Below are 25,907 nucleotides of genomic sequence, written 5' to 3'. Positions count from 1 at the left end.
TTTAATATTTATACAATATTTACATTTTTTGTTTAACGAAATATGCTCATATATGTACGATTTTTATAATCGTCGTTGCAAGAGAAGGGAGAGTGAGGAATAAAAGAGACGTAGTAGAGACAAATTACTTCATTCGCTTTATTAATGTGACTTCTTGATAAAACATAATACAGAAAATATCTTACTGATAACCTAATGGTGTCATTCATTGTTATTCAAACAGTTCTACACGAATTTTTGAGTTAAAAATTTCAACTCAAGAAAGAAAGGTAAGTTTTTTCTTCTATAATTATTTTGCATAATTTTTAATTTATTTTTATTTTATAAAATTCAAAATTAATTTATTATTTTATTTCTTTATTTATTTATTTAATAATAATAAATATTTAATTATTCATTCAAGCATGCATTTCATATTGTTTATACACTAAATTAAATTAAATATAATATGTAATATGTTCCTAATATTTTCGAAAATTATATCTTGTGTAAAATTTATTTTTGTTAAAAATATTCTTTCTTTTTAACATAAATAAAACAATTATTCAAATTATAATGCTAAGAACAAATAAAATAAATTTGTAAAATTTATAATTTAAAAGATATCAAGAAGAAAGCAACTTTTAATTTGTTTTTTATTTAGATAAATTTACATAAATTTTTTTATAGAATTTTCATGTTAATTTCTAAAATTAAAGTCTTTTTTTTTTATTATTATTTATTGAAGACTTCTTGGGAAACATAGGTCATTCTTATCGTTATTCACTTAAGCAATAGATATTGCAAAAGCATTATATATGTTAGATATTCATCTGCAATATTATAAACACTATTATATATATAAGTACTTGAAAATAATTTTATCATTTTTATAAATGAAAAATTATTTATAATTTATAATAAAGATATTTAGATTAATCAGTATATAGTAATTTTGTGCAAAAAAATATGTATACTACTATTAAAAAATAAGTTTTGTTTAAAAGCATTTTTATATCTTTATTATTGATAAAAAAAAGTCAAAATCTTATTTATCAAATAAGTTATAATAATGTTACATAATTATTAAGAAAAGATTATTGTTTTATACTAAATGAAAATACAGATTTATACAATTATATAAAAATATAAATTAAGAATTTGATTTATAAATTAAATTATATATATATATATATATATTGAAATAAAAAAAATTTTATAAAATATTTTTTCTTCATTATCAAGCATTATATATAGTTATAAATATATAAAAATATTACTATATTGTAATAATAAGTAGATAATTTATAAAAATTTCTTTTATAGAGATTGCTGAGATTTATAATAATCAATAAAAATGGTCCATGATGATGGAATTATTAATCAATCTAAACCTGTCATGCTGAACAATGAAGAGAAACTTGACAGAATATCACATACTTTAGTATTTTATGTTAATGGCAAGGAGGTATGTAATTATATTTATTGTATTGTTAATATGTATTGTTATACATATTATGTATTAGATAATACATTCAAATACATAATACATTATGCATGCATGTAAAAAAAATGTAACTATCTGTATATATATTATTTTTTATTTTAAGAATAGTTAAAAGATATATTTTGTACTTAAAATAAAATATAATATATAATATGTAATATAATCATAAATTATTAAAATTAAATTTTTATTTTTCAAAAATATTAATTCTTAAATATTTACTCTTAAAAAAACTTGCATATATTTTTAATATTTACTTATTTCATTTATTTTATTTTTATTTTTAAAAAATTTTTTTTTAAAGTTGTTCATTTATTAAAATTTGATTTTTTAATAAGTTTTATTCAAATAATATTTATTAACAATTATATATATTATAACATTTTTTTTAACATTATTATTAAATAATTAATTAATAAATAATAATTAATATTAATTATTCCTTTTACAAAAGAAAAAATTTAAAAAAAATACAATTATTAATTAATTAAATTAATTTTCACAAATATCTATAAGTATTGATTCTATTATAGGTGATTGATGATAACGTTAATCCAGAATGGACTTTATTATGGTATTTAAGAAATAAGTGTATCCTTTTTTCATTTTAATAAAATTTATATATATAATCATTTTAACATAATATATATATAAATATGCATATATGCATATATTAAATATTTATATATATACTACGGAAATTTTAGATTTCTATTTTAATAGGATTACAATAGATACATAATTTTATGTTTATAATAATAAAATATTAAGTAATATGATTCAATTAAATTATATTTTTATCAATAACTCTTTATCAGTTAAAATTTATCTTACTGATAGTTATCTATAACCACCATGACTTCAGAATGCATTTGATTATTTTTAATCATTATTATTCAACAAATATTGCATAAGCACAAAAACAAATATTTGCAATATCTATGTAGTATATATAAAACTAATATATATTGGTACATATATAATAATATAGTTTTATATATACCAATGTTTTTTTTATTAATAATTCGTTAACAAACCCGAAATAAAAAATTTTGCAAAGCAATTATATATAATAAAATGCTAAATTGTTTTAGGAAAAAATTGTTTAAATTTCTTCAGTTTCCAATTAAAATATTTTCAGATTTTTGGGACATTATATTTTAAAAAGTATCATAAAACAATAATAATAAATTTTATTTTTGAATCTCTATTGAAAAAAAATTAAAATATTAAAAAAATATTACGAAGATAAAGATTATAATTTCCATTTCTACTTCAAATATTTTCATATAATAAGTTATAACATATAATTAAGTAAAAGATGTTCTAATAAAAATATTTAATTATTGCATATTTGCATAAATATTGCACTTTTTATTTTACATTATTATTTAGTTATTTATAAAATTTTGACATATTTTTTTAAATTGATAATAATTATTTAAAAAATTATTTTCATAATTATTATAATTTTATAATTATTTAAATATAATTTTTATTTTAATAATTTTCATCTATCAGTAAGATAAAAATAAATATTGCAAATTTTTTTATTTTTAACTTTTTTTTTTATTTTTAATTTTTATAATAGTTTTTAATATCAAACATTAATTTTATATATAGAAATTAATATAAAAGTAAATATTTAAAATATCTGATATTATATGCTAACAAGAAAATAATTTTTAAAATGAAATAAATTAGTCGAATAATGATGTTGATACTAAAAACAGAAAACTTAGAATTGAGATTAAAAAAGATAAATCAAAAAGAAATGTAGAAAGTACACAATATAAAAAAATAAATAGATTATAAACTCACAAATACAAAAAAATATATATATATTTTTCCTAAGAAGATTTTCCTAACTAGAATAATAGTACGTTTAACTGGTACAAAATTAGGCTGTGCAGAAGGTGGTTGTGGAGCATGCACTGTAATGATATCAAAATTGGATCGTACAACAGGAATTATTACGTATCCTTTTTAATATTATCTTTATTTTAGATTTATATTGTAATAAATAAAAAATAATAATTACAGTAGAATTATGGATAAATATTGGAATTTTAATAAAAAACTTTTTTCTTTTTAAAAATTGGATTTTAAAAAATTATTCAAAAATTCAAAATTAAAAAAATAATAAATCATTCTGTCTAATATGAAAAAGAAAATAACATAATTTTCTTTAATTTTTTAATTTAAATAGACATCTAGCAGTGAATGCATGTTTAACATTGATTTGTGCCATGCATGGTTTAGCAGTAACTACCATTGAAGGTATTGGAAGTGTAAAAACGACACTGCATCCAGTCCAAGAACGAATAGCAAAAGCGCATGGATCACAATGTGGTTTTTGCACACCAGGAATTATCATGTCTATGTATGCTTTGCTACGTACTACTCCTAAACCAAGTATGAAAGATCTTGAAATAGCTTTTCAAGGTAATATTACAATCACTTTTGCAATTACATTATTATATGCAGAATGTAACAATATTTATATATATAAAATTTCAATATAAGGAATTTTATCAGTTGTATTAATTAGATTGGATTGTTTTTAGTTTTATTTCAGAAAATAACTGGAAATACACTTTTCTTATGATTTTTTCTATTTAAAAAAATAAACAACAAGTTGTGAATAATTTGAAATTTAAGAAATTTTTTAAAACAATTAAATATGTTACACGAATATTACGACGAATTTACATTCTTATTTAATTTTTAATAATTTTCGTCGATAATTTATTTTTTTTTACTAAAGTTCTATATTTTTATAATTTTCTAAATAAAAAAACTAAAATAATAAATAATTTTTTTAAATGTTGATTATTCTTGAATTATTGAATTATTGAAATTTTATGGTTTCGTTTTATATATTATGTAATTGATTTTAAATTATTTATTAATTATTTGAGTAAATAATATTCATTATTTTTTTTATAAAATATTTTGCTAATAAATCCAGAAATTTAAGAATGAATAATTAAAAAAAAAGAATTTTTTTTCTTTTTCAAGAAATTTATTATTTTATTATTAGCTTGATTGATCTATTTGTAGGAAATTTATGCAGGTGTACTGGATACCGTCCAATCATAGAAGCTTATAAAACTTTTACAGAAGAATGGGAAATTATGCAATTAATATCAAAAGATAAAGAAAAATCTTTAACAAATGGAGAATGTTCTATGGGAGAAAATTGTTGTAAAAAAATACCAATAGTAGAACCCACAGAAGTTTTTGATTCAAAAGAATTTTGTTCATATGATCCTTCTCAGGAAATAATATTTCCTCCTAAATTACATGTAAGTATTAATAAAATTTTATCTATTTAACATAATCATAAAAAATTAATTCAATATCTTTTTGTGATAAGAGAAAATTATTAAGTGATATAAATAAATCCATGTGTGTAAGATTTCATATCATTTATTATTATTTTTATTAATGAAATAATATTTTAATAGATTAAATAAATTTTTTTTAGATTTCTTCATATTTAGATGAAGAGTACTTAATAATAAAAGGAAAAAATGTTACTTGGTATAGACCAAAAACACTTACTGAATTATTATATCTAAAAAATCAATATCCGAATGCAAAAATTGTTGTAGGAAATACAGAGATAGGTAAAATTTATTCATCTAATAATCTAATAAACTATTTAAATTTACATATCTATTAATTCAATAACAGAAATAAATAGCATAAAAATTACATAATTACATATATTACATTTATTATATACATTTATTATATATATTTTTAGGGGTTGAAGTTAAATTTAAATATTTATCTTATCCAGTTCTTATACAGCCTACTTTAATCAAAGAAATGCATACTATCGAAGAATATTCAAAAGTACTGAATATAGGTGCTAGTGTTACACTTGTTGAAATGGAAAAATCCTTAAAAAATCAAATTGCTATAAAACCTGGTATTTATGCATATATTTTATATTATAAAATTAGTTATTAAATTATTAAATTAGTAATAAATAATAAATTAATAATTAGTAATAAATAATAAATTAATAATTAGTAATAAATAATAAATTAATAATAAAATTTTATAGTCATTAGATTTTTTGTTTTTTTATTATTATTATAGAATACCAAACGAGAATTTTTAATGAAATAGTTAATATGCTTTATTACTTTGCTGGAAAACAAATCAGAAATGTGGCTGTAAGTAATCTATTAGTAATAAAATTTTTAATTTTTGAAAAAATAAAAATTTTTTGTTATGTAACTTTTGTGTAACTATTTTCTTAATTTTCTATAGGCTGTTGGTGGAAATATAATGACGGGAAGTCCTATATCAGATCTGAATCCAATTTTTATGGCAGCTGGAGTGAAGTTAAATGTTTCAAGTTTGAAAAATGGAAATAGACTTATTCCAATGGATCATACTTTTTTTAAGGGTTATCGGCAAAATGTTATTTCATCAGAAGAAATTTTACTTTCGATACAAATACCATTTTCTGAAAAAGTAAACAATTTGATAAAATAAATTTGTTATTTATTCGTAAATAATGTTATATTTTTTTAATTAATATTTTAATATTTCATTAGAATCAATATTTTATTGCTTTTAAACAAGCAAGAAGACGAGACGATGATATTGCTATTGTTAATATGGCATTAAATGTATTTTTCGAGCCAGAAAGTAACATCGTTAATAAAGCATATTTAGCTTTTGGTGGTATGGCTCCAACGACGGTTTTAGCAAGAAAAACTTGTAACATTATGATTGGAAGGTTTTATAATCGTACAATACATATATTTAATTTTGAATTATATTACAGAAAAAATATTAATATATATTTTTTTTAGGAAATGGGATAAAGATCTTTTAGAAACTATTTATGATTCATTATTGAATGAATTACCTTTATCAGATAATGTACCGGGTGGAATGGTCAAGTATCGTAGGTCGTTGACTTTAAGGTATGATATTAATATTTTAAAAATTTATATTTAAAAATTTTTAATATATTAAAAATTTATTTGGATTTTTTCTAAAAAAATGTGAAAATTATTATTAGTTATTTATATTTTTATTTTAATAGAATAAATTTTAATATTTTACAGTTTATTCTTCAAAGGATTTTTGCATATAGCTAAAAAATTTCAAATATTTTTGCCAAAAGAAGTTGAAAGTGCAACAGAAGGATTCCATACCAAAAAATTAAAAAGTTCACAATATTATCAAGTGGTATTTGTGCTTATTTCAATGTATAAATTATTTTATAGAATTTTTTTTGAAAATATATAATTTTTAATTCTTTAATTCTTATGTTTAAGTTTATTTTTTTTTTTTTTTAATATTAATGTATTAGGTTCAAAAAGATCAGGAAGCAAATGATTTAGTTGGAAGATCAATTGTTCATGCTAGTGCATATAAACAAGCAACTGGAGAAGCAATATATTGTGATGATATGCCCAAGTTTGTCGACGAACTATATTTAGCTGTAGTTTTATCTACCAGAGCTCATGCAAAGATTTTGAAAATTGATGCAACTAAAGCATTGTCAATGGAAGGTGTAATTGTTTTTTATAGTGCAAAGGATATACCTGAGAAACAGCGATGGTTTGGTCCTATATTTAAAGACGAAGAAATTTTTGTATCAGAAAAGGTGATTTTAAAATTTAGAAATTTTAAAATTTAATTTTTTTTGAAGAAAATATATTTAAATGCTAGAATAAATATTTTGTAACTTATTATAATTGAACAATTAAATTATATAATAAATAATAAAAATAATAATAATAAAAAAATAAATATATATTTGTTTATAAGGTGACAAGTCATGGTCAAGTAATTGGAGCAATTGTAGCTATTAATCAAACCATTGCACAGAAGGCAGCTAGAATGGTTGAAATTGAATACGAAAATTTAGAACCAATAATTATTTCTATAGAGGTATAATAAAAATTTTTTAAATTTTTCATTTTTTTTAAGATTTTTTTAAAATTAATTTTTATTTTTAAATAAACAAGTTTCCTATATTTTTAAAAATTATTTTTGGTTTAATTATAGGATGCTATTAAACATCGTTCTTTTTTCAACCAAACGCCAAAACATATAAATAATGGAGACATAGAAAAGGCTTTTATTGAATCACAACATATTCTTAAAGGAGAAGTTCGAACAGGAGCACAAGAGCATTTTTATCTTGAAACAAATGCAACTTTGGCAATTCCAAAAGAAGAAGATGAATTAGAAATATTTTGTTCAACACAACATCCTACAGAGCTTCAGAAATTTATTTCACATCTTTTAAATATCCATGCTAATAAAATTGTGGTCAGAACAAAAAGATTAGGTGGTGGTTTTGGAGGGAAAGAATCTCGTTCAGCAGTACTTGCTTTACCAGTTGTTTTTGCTGCTTATAAGTAAATATCTTTGTATGCAAAAAAATAATAATAATAATAATAATAATAAAAACTATGAAATAGAATAAAATGAAATTAGATTATCCAAAGATTTTAATATTTAATTTATTTTTGCAGATTAAGAAAACCAGTACGTTGTATGCTTGATAGAGATGAAGATATTATAATGTCTGGAGCAAGACATCCATTTTTGTTAAAATATAAAGTTGGATTTGATAATTCTGGTTTAATCAAAGGAGCACAAGTTTATATCTATAATAATGCGGGTTATTCTTATGATTTATCTCCTGCAGTATGTTGAATTTCTTTATTAATTTCTGTTATTAAATATTTTTTAGATATTATTTTTTAGATATTAAATTTTATATTTTGAATTAATTTTAAGGTTTTAGAACGAGCTATGTTCCATTTTGAAAATTCTTATAAAATACCAGTGTCTGATGTATATGGTTTTATATGTAAAACTAATATACCGTCAAGTACGGCATTTCGTGGTTTTGGAGGTCCACAAGGAATGTTTTTAGCTGAAACAATGATAAGGCATATTGCAGAATATTTAAATAGAGATCCTGTTGAGGTCAAAATTTTAATCATATCATAAAATTAATCAAATAAAATTATAATGTTTGTAATCAATATATGCATAATTTTTAATAGATTGCAGAATTGAATTTATATAAAGAAGAAGATACAACTCATTATAATCAGAAACTCTTTAATTGTACAATACAACGTTGCTGGAAAGAGTGTATTTTATCTTCAAATTATAATGAACGTCTTTTACAAGTTCAAAAATATAACAGGTATATTTAAACATTATTATTTTATTTTTTTTTATTTTATTTTATTTTATTTTATTTTATTTTTACTAATATTTTTATTTTATTTTATTCTTTTCATTTTTCTTAATTTTTTAATATTTTTTTCGTATTTTATAATTTTCTTAAGTAAATTAAATAATTTTTAAATAATTATTTTAATAATAATTTTTATTTATAGTATAATTATGTTATAAAATTTCAATAATATAAAGATTTTTGTATGAAACTATTTTTAGTATTGATTTTAATAAGCCACTATTCTAACAGAGAAAATAGATACAAGAAAAAAGGATTGGCAATAGTTCCAACGAAATTCGGTATTTCTTTTTCTATAGCCTTTCTAAATCAAGCAGGGGCACTTGTACATGTCTATACAGATGGTTCTGTATTAATTAGTCACGGTGGTGTTGAAATGGGACAAGGTTTACATACAAAAATGATACAAGTAATATAAATTAATTTATTTTTCTATTTTAATTAATTTTATTTATTTTTTAATTTTAATTTTTGTAATGTAACTATAAATTTTTTTATTGTAATTATAATTATAAATTTCGAAACATAATAATTATAAATTTTACTTACTTTTATTATATTTTATTTATATTAATCATTTAAAGTATATCATATCTAAAATATGATCCATTAAAAAAAAAAATTTCGAATTATTATTTATGATTACTGAAATTGAAAATACATTTTTTAAATCTGAAAATTTATGTTCTAAATATAATTTTTTAGAATTATTTTTAATATCAGAAGTAATACAATTTTATTGTATGCAAATTAGAATATTTGGAATAAGTATTGTAATAACTATTGTAAATACTGTAAATAACAAGTATTTGTTATATTACTTTTCTTTTTTTCTTTTTTAATATTTAGGTAGCAAGTAGATCATTAAAAATAAAACCTGATAAAATACACATAACGGAAACAGCTACTGATAAAGTACCAAATACATCTGCAACAGCAGCTAGTGCTTCTTCAGATTTAAATGGTATGGCCATCATGGTATGTAAAAATATTTTTTTTTATTCATCTGTATCCTCTTAATTAGTGTTATAACATATAAAAATATAATATAGTATATAAAAATTTTTGTATCAAACTGTTTTATTATTATTAAATTAAATTTTAGTAGCGAATGATAATATATTTGTAATTAAATTAAACATTTATTTTAAATTTTACTAAAATTTCAGAATGCTTGTAATAAAATTATGGAGCGCCTAAAACCAGTGATAGATAAAAATCCTAATGGTACATGGGAAGAATGGGTGACAACAGCTTATTTGGAAAGAATTAGCCTTTCTGCTGCTGGTTTTTACAAAACTCCCGACATACAATATTCATTTGAAACTAATACAGGAAATGTATTTAATTATTTTACGTATGGTGTTGCATGTTCAGAAGTAGAAATCGATTGTTTGACTGGAGATCATCAAGTAAATATAAAAAATATATCCACTTAATATTTTACAATATTTATATAAATATTTATTTTATAATATTTATACAAATATTATATCTTTTGAAATAAAAATATTAAAATTATTTATACATTCATGATTAATAATTATAATTTTAAATATAAATATAGACTTTAAATTTAGATTTAGATTATAATATAAATTATTAAATAATAATATTTATATATAGGTATTACAAACTGATATTGTAATGGATTTAGGTGAAAGTCTAAATCCTGCGATTGATATTGGACAAATTGAAGGAGCTTTTATGCAAGGATATGGTTTATTCACATTGGAAGAAATGATATATTTAAGAAATGGAGCTATTGCGACTAGAGGTCCAGGTGCATATAAAATACCTGGTTTTGCAGATATTCCAGAAATATTTAATGTATCCTTACTAAAAGGTGCCTCAAATCCTAGAGCTGTTTATTCGTCCAAGGTAATCTTAAAAAAAATAAAAAAATCATTATTTTTTGTTAATTTTTTTTATTATTTTATTTCTTTCTTTTTTTTTCTTTTTTTTTTTTTTTTAGGCTGTAGGAGAACCTCCACTGTTTCTTGCATCCTCTATATTTTTTGCAATAAAAGAAGCTATTAAATCTGCTCGCACAGACTATAATCTTAAAAATTACTTTCAATTAGATGCACCTGCAACTGCAGCTCGTATTCGTTTAGCATGCATTGATGACTTTACATCAAAGGTAAAATAAATGTTTAATATAAAAGGATTTTATGAGAAAATTATATTATATTATATATATTTTTTAATTTGTATCTTGGCTACAGATTGCAGAACCAAATTTACAACATCAATGGAATATTGTTCCATAAAAATATTATAATGAAATAAAAAATAAATATCTTTTTTTACGGGCATAGCCAAAGTAGAGTAAATAAGATATTTATCGTTCTTTTACTTATTCATGACTAATAACAAAAAATATATTTTAAAAAATATATGCTCAGATTTATAATTAGATTGAATAATTTTTGTATATTTAGTGTACATAGAAAATTAATTCTAAAAAATAAATATAATTGAAAAAAATATTTTAAATTTGTTGAAAATAAAAGATTTTTCAAAATTTTGTTTTAAATTTCTATTGATTTTATTTATAGTATATTATACTAATATTAGTATATTATACTAATATTCATAAATAATTAACATAAGAGTAAAAATTGTTTAATCTAGTACTTTTGCCGCAATTCCTTAAACGATGTTCTTGCACTCATCTCATGTATTTCTTATAAAAAAAAATAAAAATATATAAACAAAACATCTAAAGTATAATCCAAAAATTTAATGCAATAAGATAAGAATTAAAAAACAAAGATAAGAATTAAAAATCTTTTGAATATTAAATATAATATTTATAAAAATTAGATGGGATAGATTTTATTAATTTTTTTTTTTAATTAAATTGAAATACAATGATAAGAATTAAAAATTGGTATAACTACTACTATTACTGCATATTTTAAAACATATTTATAAAATATAATAAAATAACAATAAAAATGATTTTCTATTGAATTCAAAGTAAAATCCAAAAAATGATAGTTTTTCGTTCTAGCCCTCTTCATAACAATTTATGAGATTTTTTTGTCTTCTTTTAAAATTAAAATTTAGACTCGAGATTCTCTATTTGCAAATAAAAAAAAATTAAATTTGTGGAAGTTAAATGCATATGAACAACAATAATCATTCTATCAATATCGTTTTACTTATAAATTATTGTTTGCACAAATGTAGAATTTCGAACTCAATGTTAAAAACTACTATTTCGTGACTGTGATCGCAAAACTCGAAAAACTACAAACAGAATAATTATGAATAATATTTCAGTCTCATTCAACTTTATTATAAATTTTATTTTTTAAATAAAAGAAAGAAAAAAAAATTTATTATTTATATTAAAAAAAAGTTACAATTTGTAAATAACATATTAATATAGCAATAGCTTTTATTCGTTTGATAAAATATACATAATAAATATTATAAATATATATAATAAATATACAAAAAAAAAATTTAAATACGAAAATCAAATATAATTTTAAAAAACTGAATGTAATTTTGACATGTTTGATATAATAGTGGAATTTGGATTTTTCTCACCTGGTAACTGTTGCTCGATGGGCAAATACGTTATCTATTATATCGATAATAGCACAGGTAGTTATCTGTAAAATTAAATAAATATTTTAAACAGTGTTTATTTAAATATAATTATAATTTTCAATATTTTATTAAAATGATTTATTAATGCTATAATGTTCTATAAATATAATTTTATTATAATAAGATTTATCATTGATGATTAATATTATGATTAAAATTTTTCATTTGGATTTTATAAATTTCTAAAAAATATTTTTTTTTAATATTAAATATTATAATAAATAATTATGGATATTAAACAATCTTTTAAAGATAATTATAATTTGTTCTAAAAAAAATTTTTATTTTAGATTTATAAATTATTTTCAGTGTGTTAAAAAATATACTTTTTTAAAATATTTTGATTGAATAAGATGTATTTAGAATTTTATTTGATTGAATAATATTGAATATTGAATATCATTATACAAAATAAATTTCTATAGTTTTTTTTTAAATTATATAATATAATATTATAAATAATTTAAACTTTTAAAATTATGACTATATCAAACTAGAAAAAAAAAATAATAAAGAAATATAATACAAATTTTTGAAATTTTTATATATATATATATATATATATATATATTGTGTTCTATTAACAATTTTGTACAACTATTATTAACAAATTTACTAAATTTTCAATAAATCTCCATTCTTTTTTTCTTTTTTCTTTTTTCTATTTTTATACGATTATTTCTTAGTTTTTTATTTTAAATCAAATTAAATAAAAATATTATTATTATTATTAAAATATTATAGGAATATGATAAAAATCTTTATAAAATAAATTAAAATTAATTTGTTTAATTATTTAACATATATAAATACTTAAATAATATACTTAATATCTTATATTTCTATCTTTTTATGATAACAATTACAGATATTTTTAACCTGTTTAACAATTAAATATTCATAGATAAAAATAAATGATTACTATATCGAGAATAAAATAATTTTATTCTATTATATGGTATATGTAAGAAAGTTAAAAAATTATAGTTTTTTCTTGATAATATTCATTTTCTTTTTGTTAACAATTACCAAATACTTTTAATTCTATTTATCTATTCTATTTCATTTATCTTACTATTATTATTTATATATGTTAAATATATTACAAGTCAATATAAATAATAAGATTTACTCACCTGAGAAAGAAAAAAGTATTCACTATAAAAATGATAATTTCAATTTTCAAACATCTCTTATTTATAATCTATTTTTAATAAAAACCGTTTTATCTTAGTACTAAAAAGTTTCTCATTACACATTCACACATCAACAACAATATTTTCTCTTCTCTTCTCTTTAACTTTTCTCTTCAAATCATATTAAAAAAAAACTGTTTATCGATGGAAAACATTCGATCCTGTAGAATTTATTCACCACTATCAGAATAGAAGCAATTGATTTGAATTACAGTACTATTCGATGCAAATTTTGAATCTTGCGTACACGGACACAATTCTATTCGAATAACGGTCTAGATAAAAATTCATCTCAATGGCACTGTGGTGGGGATGATGTTGTTAGGGAGACTGCTGCCCGTGGCCGATACCAGTCTGTTCGCGTTCACGTTCAGTCGGTGCGTGCTAGCGGCTCGTGTCGCGTGTTTTCAGTTCATTTCTTTCTTCGTCGTCATCCTCGACACACGATTCGCCGTTTCGTTCATCTTTACGCGAGTTTCGTCTACGGTTCACTCTGTACAATCTTCGAATTCCCCGTTGAAATATTACGGTGTGACGTCGAAAAGTGTCAGAGAAGACTCTGTGGTTCCGAACAATCGATATCGATCTTTGGAACACCGATCGCGAATCGAGAGGTAGGTTCGATTCTACAGCAGGTGCTTCGCTAGTTGAGAAACACGTGGATCGATTATTCGAAATAATCGATAATTATTTCTTTTCTAATATATCGCATAGTAGGGATATTTTATAGAAATTTAGTCATGATTAGCCTAAATATTTGTGCAAATTAATATTTTTATGAACATAAAATATATTTGCATTTTTCAATTTCGAATAAATGCACAATTACTGTCTTGTCATGACATAAAGATGTGATAAATGAATTATCGATTAAAAGTCGAAACTCTCGATATACGTAGTTCATATTTGCTCCACGCTATTTTGGAGGGAAATAGTCTAATTGGTCGTTAGTAATGTAACAAGTCACGGTTACTTTCAGTGTCGAATATGTCGCAGTGGAATTTGCAGTTTGAAATATTGTGATAAAATTGTGATATATCGCGATTGAACGTTTTCTTTATTACAGAAAAATGTAATATGTCGATATTAAAATTTGTGGAAATAGTTTATTATTTGTTTGTCAAGTATATGTTCCGTATATCGAGTGAAATTCGATTGTCAGGATTTTTATATATTCGTGAAATCAAGAATTCGAAGAAATGAATATAGAATATTGATAAATGAATAAATTGAAAAGTAAAAGCATATTATGCAGTACGAAGTTTCTTCACATAATAGAAGGTAAGAATATTGTTTCGTATCTTAACCAATACAAACGACATGAATTAAATATGCAATTGTGTCAATGATTTTTAACAAAATGGCTGTCTACGTGAAAAAAAAGATTCGAAACGTTGTAACTTTATATAATATTTACTTATTCTAGTACAGTTTAGGCTCAGAAATAATAGATTCATAAATTTTCTTCGTTCCATTGACATTGACAATTAAAACGTGATGCATTTTTGGCGCGGAAATTTGAAAGTGCTAGAAAATTTAAATTTTTTTTTTCGGAGATTCCATTACATATTCTTTCCTTTTTTTAAATTATTTATAATAATATTATAGTACTTTAACATTATATATATATATCGATTATGTTTTATTATGTTTTCTATTTTTTTATCGTCGAATCAAATACATACATTAAAGTCCAAGATTATTCATCGAAATCGATCGATTTTTCCATCTTTTTTTTTTTATTTCAACTTTTCATGATATTTCGAAGACATTCAACAGGATAGTTCTGTTAAATCTGTTTTCGTTCATGTTATTTTCGTACTGGTATTTCTTGTGCATGTCTCTTTCATTTTCTCGTATGTATTTTTTTTCAAATTTTACGAACGTCACGAGTTGACCATTTAAAAGAAAGGTCAATAACGATGATATAAAACGTAAAGATGCAGATAATTATTTATCATTCAATTATCAAAATTTTGTTGCAAATTCGATAAATAGAAAAATTTTTAATTCATGCGAACTTTTCTTAAAAGTTCAATTAAAAATTGAAATAGAATCAAGTATTATATAATGATAATTTTATTTGATTTATTTTCCATTTATTTCTTATTTATTTTATTTTATTCCATCTAAATTTAATTCATATTTTCACAAATAATTTTGAAATATATATCGTCAAACATTATTCGCGATTTTTATAATTTTTAATAATTTTAATAAATATTAAAAAAAGAAAGATATATTATTTTTCTATTTTTTTTATAAAATAAAAAGTTTAACAGAAACTATATATATTTTGCAATATTTATTTTGCAATTTATCTTTATTAAAAAGTAAATATTTACCGATTAATTCTTCTAGAATATTAAAATTATTCATATCTTTAACACTATCAATAGGGAAAAATAGATTAATCTGTAACTGATCTAATTTATTTCTTTTCTGTTGTAAATTAAATTTATATCTTATTAGGGAAAAAAGTAGCTCGGTCATTACAATTATTAATTTCGCTAATTGCACTATTTTTGTTACAATTTTTTTGAAAGATTGAGATATTTTAGACTCAACGATTTTAGTAGAATTAAGAGTTACGTTATCTTCGTATATTATTTATGAGAATCCAAATAAATTACTTGTAAAATAGCTTGAAATAGATAAGATTATTCTATGGTAATATTAACTTTTGCTAATAAGGGAAATAATTTTATCATATCGTCGAGTATCACAGTTTGTACGAACTTTATGGAAAGGTTACGCGAGGCGGAATGATATAACACTAAAAAATAATAACGATATAGCATTGCATCAAGGTTGCATCAATATTATCGAATCACATAAATCCTAAATTATTTCAGAAATCGTGAAACAAAAGTTCGATTATGTCTAGTTGCATTGGGTTTAATTCACTTCCATCAAATGTGTGTATTACTTTTAACGATTCTTTGCACGTAAAATTAATATAACTTTTAACTTTGTAAATAAAATAGAAGAAATTTTACATATATAGAATACAACAGAATAGAAATAGCAATCGAAATGTATTTCGAATAGTGTCAATAATTGCATAAAAATTATATAACAAGGAAAGAAATCATTTGAATATATGAATAATATAAAATAATTTTTTTGCCAACTCTGCTAGAACGATTTTCTTTAGAATCTACTTTTTCTTTTTCAAACACGATATCACTGAAGAAAATCGAATAAAGAATATATATATACATAAATAAGTACGTAATAATAAAATTGAATTTTTATTTGTTTCTATTTTACACAGAACTCTTTCACCTCTTGTAGTTTTTTTTTTTTTTTTCATTTTTCTTTGTAATTAAAAATAAAAGATTTTTTTTTTTTTTTAAGAAGTTGAAAGCAATTTTTATCTTAAACGAGATAAAAATCACGGTTGATCCACTCGTTTTACGAAACAGGTTTCGAAAAAAATCACTATTCCTCTTTCATCTTTTCTTTTCATTCCGGCGATTTTGCTTGTAAATTAGTTGCATTCTCATGCATTAACATCGAAGGCCGTAAATAAAGGTTAAACGAGCTTCGCGGCTTCTTGTAATCGAGCTCCGAACTTAATTAAAAATCGATAATAACAGGCGGAAGTTAACCGGCGCGTTCTCGAAAGGGAAATCGCGTGTTTCATTTTGTCACATTCCATTTTTTTTTTTTCTTCTTCCTCCCCTTAAACAAGATGTCACCGAATGTTTCTCGTCTTGAAAATAATTCCGTTCGATCTCTTCGAAACGAATTCGTCATTTCATCTCGATTTTGAAATAAATTTCTTCCTCTCTCTATGCATTATGATTTTCTTCTTCACGCTAAAAATGAACAATTAAATTATTAGATAGCGATTATCGATAAAATTGATGGAAAATTCGTTTTCCAAAGTAGGATAATTTATCAACTGATATTACTCAAAAAATTTTCAGTAATTTAACACATTATTAGCTGTCAATGAGGGAGTATCTTAATCTTTGTGAATTGTATCGAAGAAATTTTTCCGAATAAAATAAATTTAGAAAATTGAAATATCGAAATTAAGAACAAACGAACTTAATTAAAAAAGAAAAGATATTAATTTGATGATGTAAAAAAAATTTCCATAAGAATTCTATCCGGTAAGAATATTTATAGATACCAATAAATAACGAATAATATACGCAACTCAATTTTCCCGCAATTTGTTCCACGTCGAATGTATCGAGTATCCATGAATCAAAAATTTTTTTCTAAAAACGAAGGACAACGAGTCTTTCCTCGCGAGATCGATCGATGAAACATTATATCCGATCATTATCTTTCTTACCTGTCGGTTATCCGTTACCGATTGGACAAGTGGACGAACGAAACAAATATAGGAAGTACGTGATGAAAATTTTTGTAAATAAATTCCGAATAGGATATCCTAAAATCAGCTTTTCTATATAAACGACTCCCCGGCAAAGGTGATTGTTTTTCCTCTCAATTCATTCCCCGTTATTACAATTCCAGCCTTCTTTGATTTATTTTCACTTCGAATATACTTACCGAATCGTAAATCGCGAAATTATCCCCTAAATTGCTTACATTGCCAGATTCGTGTTTATTTGGGACAAACAAATGAGATCGTACATCCCGTGATTGGTTAATTAAGAGACTAGACTCTGTCTACTGTGATATAAATATTTCATTTTGGAATTAACGGGGCGAGTTATGGATATTTTTGAGGTTAGTCGAAAGAACTTACTTTTGTTGAAAATTCGTTCGTAATTCTCTATTTCTAAATTTTACCATGGATGAAAATTTTGAATAGAATATTGTTATCGATTTTCAAAAATGTCGAGTATAAAACTGAATAAAAATATCCATCTATGAAAAGAAAAATTCTATCTTCTCATTCGTGAGAGAATACTCGATCGAACGTTATGTTGTATCATGACAAATCTATTTATATAAAATTGATCAAAAATCAGAGAAGAACGGGTGAAAATTTCATAATTTTTTTCACGAAAAAAATGGAACGGAGAAATCATTGTTCACAAAAGAAATTTAAATTAACACCTTTACACGCGTATGGAAAATATTATATTACAAAATGCAAAGGAAAAAGGAAGATCACGTATAATGGACGAAAACGCAACGGAGTGCGAATTCGAGTCCGTGCACCGTGTCGGTTCTCCAGTTCCTCGGGCCGGGATCTCGGTGTTTCGACATTTTCAAGCGACCCGAGAGAGGCCTTCGTAAGCAACGAGACTAGCTCGCTGGTTCGCCGTCGTTCGCGATTTTGCATTCCGAAGCATTGCGAAGTAACGTGACACTACGCCGCCGATCTAACATCCGAACGTGTCCGTTCTGAATTCGTTAATATCGTCTGTCGACCATTTCGATTCGCCCGTATTCTTTCCGTCCCTCCTCCTCCTCTTCCCCTTCAAATTTTCCAATCCTTTATCTACGATTGTGTTTGAAACGAGATTTCGATCACACAAGGTATTGTTATCCTTTTGTGTGGAACGCAAACGAGAATATATTATGGTAAAAAGAGAGATTGTTGAGAGAATATAGTTTTTTTTTTTTAGCATTCTTTATAGGTGAATTTGTGGATAAAAGTTTGTGGATAAAACGCGTGCTTTGATATGGATGGATGAATGCTAATTGGGAGAGGGGAGAAACATTTTCCTTTCAATTGAAAAATTGAAATCGAAAACGGAGTTTGCAAATCTTAGTGACAATTTAATCCGGCGTCAGGGTCAACGCACGATAAGGAGAGACACGATATCAAAAAGAACATTTATAATAGAGATCCAGAGCGCTGTTATTTTTAAAGTTTTTCGCTAAAGTGTCGTACGATGTGCGATACACTCGAAATGTTGCTTATCTTCTTCTTCTTCTTCTTCTTCTTCTCGCGTCGAGAGAAATATAGATTACAACCGTTTATTGAATCGGCTAGAAATAATTTCATAATAATAATAATAATATTCCACTTGCAATTTTATATAATCTTTCATTATCCATAAAGCGAATAATCAAATTCGAATATCATCGTTCGATAATCTCTCTTCGAATCGAATAATTTTCAATATACAGAATACAAAACGATCTTTCATTTTTCTTTCTTGCCTCGAAATTTCGACAAAGAGATCGTTTAATAAAATTGCTTCTCCTCCCCCTCCGTTCCTCTTCGCAGCCTCGCTTTGTTTACGGGCGCATCGCGAGAGATGGCGCAGACGCGGCACGTTCGAATTTTATTCGCGGCGGCACGGCATGCGAATTGAAATTTAATGAACGCCAGGTTCGTTCGGGATGCCTCGAATGATATTAAAGCGCGAGCGGATCGCAGAGGAGCACAGTTGGCGCAAGATTTAAGTTCCGCGCCGTGCACGTGCCCGGAGCGCCGCGAGTATTTACGACGCGCACGGTCGCCTCGTCGCGAATTTGCCTAAACGATTCTCCTATGCCCCATTTAGAAATGGGGTGTGCGAGGTCGTGAATCGTTTAAACGCGGACCATCCGATTATTATTAGATTGCCGCATTGATATAAGCGCTGGACTGGATTGTAATTATGAATTGTTTCGTTTCTCGATCGAAAGATTTCCTTTCTTTTCTTTTAAACGAAAACCCGTTAAAATTATATACAATCAGGAAAAATCGATTACTTTTCTCGAGCGTGTGGTATTATAGATCGCGACAAGAGTGAGGGGAACTAATAAATTTTATCTCTTACGATCATATTCGATGTATAATATCCCAGCGGAAATTTATACGGGGAAATGTTGGAGAAGATTTTACAGCCTCGAGCTCCCTCGAGATAGATTTCCCGTGCATCATTTATATACACGTTCATAATGCCTGTGTAATTTGCGCCAAGATCGAGTCCGTCCGTTGCACTTGAGAAATTTATTCCGCAAAGTTTCCGCGTAACGAACTTCGTCGTTCTCCTTTCACGCAAGCTCGGCTACCGCCGCCAATTGTAATCGTTTATAGAATATATTATTAGTTGTGCATATCTGATCCCCATTAATATTCAATCAACCGCTTCGATTTATAATCTATGACTTAATCAGCAGACGGTTATTAAAGAGGGTATTTATATCGAAGATTATCACGATATTAATCGGATATTTTACTTTCCAATTATCCATCCTTCGCGCGCGAGGACATCTTGAAAAGTCTCTCCCCCTAAAATTTTACACTTTTTAATTTTTCATAATTACGATTCTTCGAATAATTAAATTTGGAACTTGAAATCTTCTCACACACACATATATATATCCCTCCAATCAAAACTTTACTTTCCAATTATCCATTCTTCGCACATCTTGAAAATTCTCTCCCTCTAAAATTTTACACTTTTTAATTTTTCATAATTACGATTCTTCGAATAATTAAATTTGGAACTTGAAATCTTCTCACACACACATATATATATCCCTCCAATCAAAACTTTACTTTCCAATTATCCATTCTTCGCACATCTTGAAAATTCTCTCCCTCTAAAATTTTATACTTTTTAATTTTCGATTTTAATTATGATTCTTTGAATAATCAAATTTGAAACTCGAAATCTTCTCATACACACATATATATATCCCTTCAATCAAAACAAAATTTTGCTTTCCAATTATCCATTCTTCGCACATCTTGAAAATTCTCTCCCTCTAAAATTTTATACTTTTTAATTTTCGATTTTAATTATGATTTTTCGAATAATCAAATTTGAAACTCGAAGTCTTCTCACAAACATATATATATCCCTTCAATCAAAATAAAATTTTACTTTCCAATTATTTATTCTTCGCACATGAGGACATCTTCTCTCCCCCTAAAATTTTACTTTTTAATTTTCTTCGAATAATCAAATTTGAAACTCGAAATCTTTTCACACATACACACACATATATATCCCTCCAATCAAAACAAAATCCATACTTGATTAATTTAAATATCTATAAAGACTGTTACTTTTTATTCCATTTGTTAATTAAATAGTTTCCTTTCATTCCATCCTTTCAAGAGAAGGAGATACACAATGTTTCAACAATGTTTCGCAAGTGTCTCGATTCGATCGAGGCGCGAGAAATTACTTGTGTGTTGGCCGGCGGACAGAAATTCGCGGACAAAGATCGATCGATCGATGGATAGATGAATCGGACCAGGAAAGGTACGCGACGAGAATAGTTTGACCCAGACCTTAAGTGACTGGCGAGGTCAGCAGCCCGGCGTCGCTTTTATATTTCACTCGGCGACGACGTCGTCGCGGCCGCAGACTCTCCTCTCTAATGCTCCTCTCCAACCTTTCATTACCGTGGTATGCGTTCTACCTCGTATTCCGCGATGGCGAAGCGTACTCGTTTAGTCGAAATATCGTATCAAGCGTTTTGCTCCTTTTATTCCGCGATGTTTCGGGGGGGAGGGGGATCTCGAGGGAACGAGATAACGTTGTTTGAGTTGTGAAGATTTCGTCTTATCGAAGATTTTTCGAGAGAGAGGGACAGAGATTTTAATATTGTAATTGTGTGATTGTTGGAACGGGGAGGGGAAAGAAAAATTTGGTTGTCTTTCGTTTTTTCTTTTTTTTTTTTCTTGAATATTTGAGACACGAAGATAACTTTTCGATTATTGGTATGTAAATTTGTTAAATAGAAGATTCAAAGATTGAAACAACGCGGTTATGATACGGCGAATGATTCGTGCGCCAAGATAAATGATAAAAGTTCGTTGCGAATCGAAATAATTTTATTTCTTGCGATTAATCATCGAGTAGTTACGTTATTTTCACTGTTAAAGTATTCCAAGGGATACTTTCGAAACACTAAATATCTTTGAAAGTTTTATCCTTTCTATAATCTATGTTCTTTTTTTGTTTTCAACAACGTTTCAAAGAATCTGAAATTAAAAAGTAAAGGGTTTAAGTTACGAGAAGTGTAAGATATCGAAAGGAAGAGGCATGGCGCGAAGTTCGAACGTTTGAAACGCAAGATGGAAAATTTTTGAGGCGGTTAATACAACCGGCCATTATGTTGCACGCGGATCGCACAAGTATACGTTACATAGACGGGTTTCGTTGCTTTTATTCCGAGAGAAGAGTTGTTAGACTCTTTGATTTTCTACCAACGACGGCAAAGAGGACTCTCTGTGGTCTACGGCTCGTAGGTTCGTTAAGTCGGGTATATATCCAATGCCGCGCGAAATGTTTGCAAATGTTCACCGACGTTCGTTAACCCTTAAAGATACCGTCAGAGGAGATTGCGTTATTTTTGTCGTGGGTGAAACTTCGTTTAAACGGATTTCCTTCCCGATGGAATGAAAGGAAACTATTCAATTAACAAATGGAATAAAAAGTAACAATCTTTATTTAAATCAATCAATTATATTATTATCAATTTCGAACGCAAACAGCATTCGAATTCTCTTTGTAAACAACGAAATGTACGTATTTCATTTTAAACATTGATTTTACTTTAGCACAACTCTTTCTACAAAAAAAAACTATTTTTATTTTTCCATAAAAATAAAAATATAATGACACAAATATTGTGATAGTTGTTGACAGGAAATTTTCTTCAAAAAAAAAAACAAGGAGAAAAAAAATTGACGCGCCTTTAAAAATTTCGTGTTCGAACCGGTGTGGAACGAAAAAATCCTTGAGATTTTTAAGTTGGCGATTGTTAGGTCTGGCCACGGCTAACTGCGTTCTTTGAATAATCCACTATTCGATCCTTGATCGATGGTGTTTTCTTTGCCTGATAAATGCTAATGAATCTTCCAGAGAGCATTTATTAATGCTCGTTGTGCGCAATAGATGCGTGGGGAATTAACTTCCAACTTGGAAATTCGATTCTGGTGTTTCGATATTTCAAGGTATCGCCAGCGTGTATATCATACATATACACGTACATATACATATACGTATTAACGAGAGATATCGTTTTCTAATTATATATATAAAGGAGGATCCGTATTTTATTTTAAAAATTCCATTCATCACGCTTACGAAAATTATGGTTGATTAATTTGCTCGTTCGTTTATTTCCAAAATTCATTTCATCTATCCCGAAGAAACTTTAAATTCAATGGATAATCGAGGCGATAATACGACAGAGAAACAGTTTTTCGTATAGATAGGCGGGCTATTTTGCAATTAAAGAGAACCGAACGCAAGATTCGAAGAAGCGTTCGATGTGAAACGGCTGAAAGAAATCGTTGAGCGCTATTTATACATACCGTCTGACGTGGTCTAATTACCGATTTCCGTCTCTGTTCTCTTGGTCGAGAGACCAAATTAAATTGTGGTTGATCTTTCAATACCAACAATAATGCCAATACAAAAGCTACATAATTTTAAAGATCACGCGTAGAACGAGATTTGAAAATATTTCTTTCGTCGATCTTCTAAATCTTCGTTATTACAATTTTTATTCTAATTTTTGAACGAGTATTTTCCCGAATATGTATTAATCAAATTTTCTTCATAACTCGAACGGTTTTGAACTATTCTCGAGAAAATCTAAGACGAAAGAAACTTGCTAGATCCGAATGAAAATGATAAATACATCATAGATAAGAGTTGTTCGGTGATCAAGTGTATCATCATCGAAATATTCTCGTTCGAAATACTTCCTTCGTCGATCGCATTAAAAAAACACTTTCGTGATTCATTCGTCCAAATTACACCATATAATCTACAAGCATATCGGAGGAACGTGATCATTAACCTCCGACGAGGTTGAACTGTATCCCTCGGGAACATACTGTTCCCATAAGTTTCGAATTTATACGCGACGAAAATTCAAAACTCTAACCTCCCCCTCCTCCTCTTTGAAGTTGGAAACCACGAGAAAAAGTATTCGACGGTTCGATAAAAATAACAGTTAAGATTGTTTCTCACTTTCAAACGAGATCCTTCACATTGAATTGCGGGCCGCGGTGTGGTCCCAGACGTGGCAGCCCTTGAGCTCTAATTTACGACACCCAGCCACGGAGATCGAGAACGGAATATAAAGAAAAAAAAAAAAAGAATCGAGCGAGTCGAGAAATCATCCACGATGAAGGGAAAGGAATATCTTGCACCGATCCGTCGACAAAAGTTGGAGATTTTGAAGAGGCGCGTAATAATATTAAAAAAAAAATCGAAATAAATCTATTTTTTTCTCTCTTTCAAACTCTTGAACTTTCACATTTGAGATTTTCGATTCTTGAAATTTCGGTTCTCCAATTTTTTACCAATTTTCGAAACTATCGGCAAAGATTTCTCTTTCACTTCCTCCTTTCCTCGTATAAATAATTCACAATTTCTCGTTCATTCGCGTTAACGCGGAAAGAAAGAGGGGAAGAAGAAGAAGAAGAAGAAGAAGAAGAAAAAAGTATCTCCCCTCTCTCCTCTCCTCCATCTCCTCCGAGGAGGTTCGATGATTTTCAGCTCAATCACGCGTGGCTTAAGTCAATTATTTCCGAATTAACGCGGCTGCTCGATCCAATCAGGGACGCGTCGATTAATCCTTCTCCCTCCCTTCCCTTTCCCGAAGATACGATCGGAAATTTATTTGCGCGCGGTGGTCTCCGTGTCGCGCGATAAGAGAACGACGCACCGCGTCGTAAATGTTTAACGCGACACGAATCGGTTTCACGGTGATTCGCACGGTTAAATTGCTCGACACGGGAGAAATCATCTCCCGTGCCGGTGACCTCATCGTGGAAATCATTCTCTCCCGTCTCTGACCGTGTCTAAATGTTTTCCCTCGTCTTCGTGTTTCCTTTGTTTTCCTCGGGGACTCTTTCCCCCTTTTCCTTCTCTCTCTCTCTCTCTCTCTCTCTCTTTTTCTCTCTTTTTATTTCCTTTTTCCCCTCCCCCTCTTTTCCTTCCCTCCTTCCCTCTTGTTGTTACTTTTTCCGCCACGGTTGAACGGATCCGACTTGTGCATGGTTATTATTATTTGCGCGAGCTTGTGAATTGCGTGTGGAATATCTGTCGTTGGATGAATATTGCTCGGTGAGTTATGTGTGGAGTTTTTAATTGATTAATGGTCGTTCCTAACGACCAATTTAAGTTATAATTTTCTTTGCTTTTTCCCTTTTTTCTCTTGTTATTGTTGTTGTTACTTTTCTTCTTCGTTGGATGATGAGTCTGATGATGAGTCGAGCGAGGATGATTCCGTAAAATGTAGTTGAATGGATTTGTAAATGTATCTTTTCAATCGAAGATTAATTAAAATTCATATAGGATTATGTGAGAATCCGAATCGTATCGTTATATAATTTGTCGAAAGCGTTGAGAAAAATACGAAAGAATTGGAAGAAAAAAAAAAGAAAAAAAAGAAAAGGAATTCTTATCCAAAGGTGGAAAAATTATATATGTTT

General features: G+C 26.2%; 2 protein-coding genes across 10 annotated transcripts in view; both read left to right on the top strand.

Annotated features, from left to right (window-relative positions):
- The first annotated feature begins 24 nt into the window (after positions 1-24).
- LOC724718 (xanthine dehydrogenase) lies at positions 25-11,165 on the top strand. 5 transcript variants are annotated; one of them, XM_026442753.1, is made up of 25 exons: positions 32-269; positions 1,306-1,447; positions 2,020-2,077; positions 3,367-3,463; positions 3,696-3,931; positions 4,550-4,794; positions 4,977-5,118; positions 5,259-5,426; positions 5,600-5,676; positions 5,774-5,980; positions 6,064-6,248; positions 6,325-6,438; positions 6,583-6,706; positions 6,831-7,127; positions 7,292-7,414; positions 7,532-7,887; positions 8,005-8,179; positions 8,273-8,464; positions 8,545-8,690; positions 8,976-9,153; positions 9,594-9,722; positions 9,914-10,156; positions 10,371-10,625; positions 10,720-10,887; positions 10,973-11,165. In XM_026442753.1, the coding sequence occupies exons 2-25, from the start codon at positions 1,337-1,339 to the stop codon at positions 11,015-11,017; spliced, it is 4,071 nt and encodes a 1,356-aa protein (XP_026298538.1). In that variant the 5' UTR covers positions 32-269; positions 1,306-1,336; the 3' UTR covers positions 11,018-11,165. The 5 variants fall into 5 exon arrangements, 3 of the variants coding, with proteins under 3 accessions (XP_026298538.1, XP_026298539.1, XP_026298540.1); XM_026442754.1 differs by having other exon boundaries at positions 34-269; positions 3,359-3,463; XR_003305331.1 differs by lacking the exon at positions 10,973-11,165 and having other exon boundaries at positions 28-269; positions 10,402-10,625.
- A 2,714-nt stretch (positions 11,166-13,879) lies between these two features.
- Positions 13,880-25,907, top strand: part of LOC412091 (A disintegrin and metalloproteinase with thrombospondin motifs 9) — a 120,657-nt gene continuing 108,629 nt past the window's right edge. For 2 of the 5 annotated variants that reach the window (XM_016913998.2, XM_016913996.2), the window contains exon 1: positions 13,881-14,181. The gene's annotated coding sequence lies outside the window, so the exon portion shown is untranslated. Of the gene's footprint in view, positions 14,182-14,418; positions 14,849-25,907 lie in introns of those variants that run through there. The other 3 variants (XM_016913999.2, XM_006561575.3, XM_016913997.2) reach the window with 3 other exon arrangements.

This window comes from Apis mellifera, linkage group LG9 (assembly GCF_003254395.2).
Source record: "Apis mellifera strain DH4 linkage group LG9, Amel_HAv3.1, whole genome shotgun sequence".
Taxonomy (NCBI): Eukaryota; Metazoa; Arthropoda; class Insecta; order Hymenoptera; family Apidae; genus Apis; species Apis mellifera.
The sequence above is the reverse complement of the archived record's forward strand: the minus strand, read 5'-3'. Positions and strand labels throughout refer to the sequence as shown.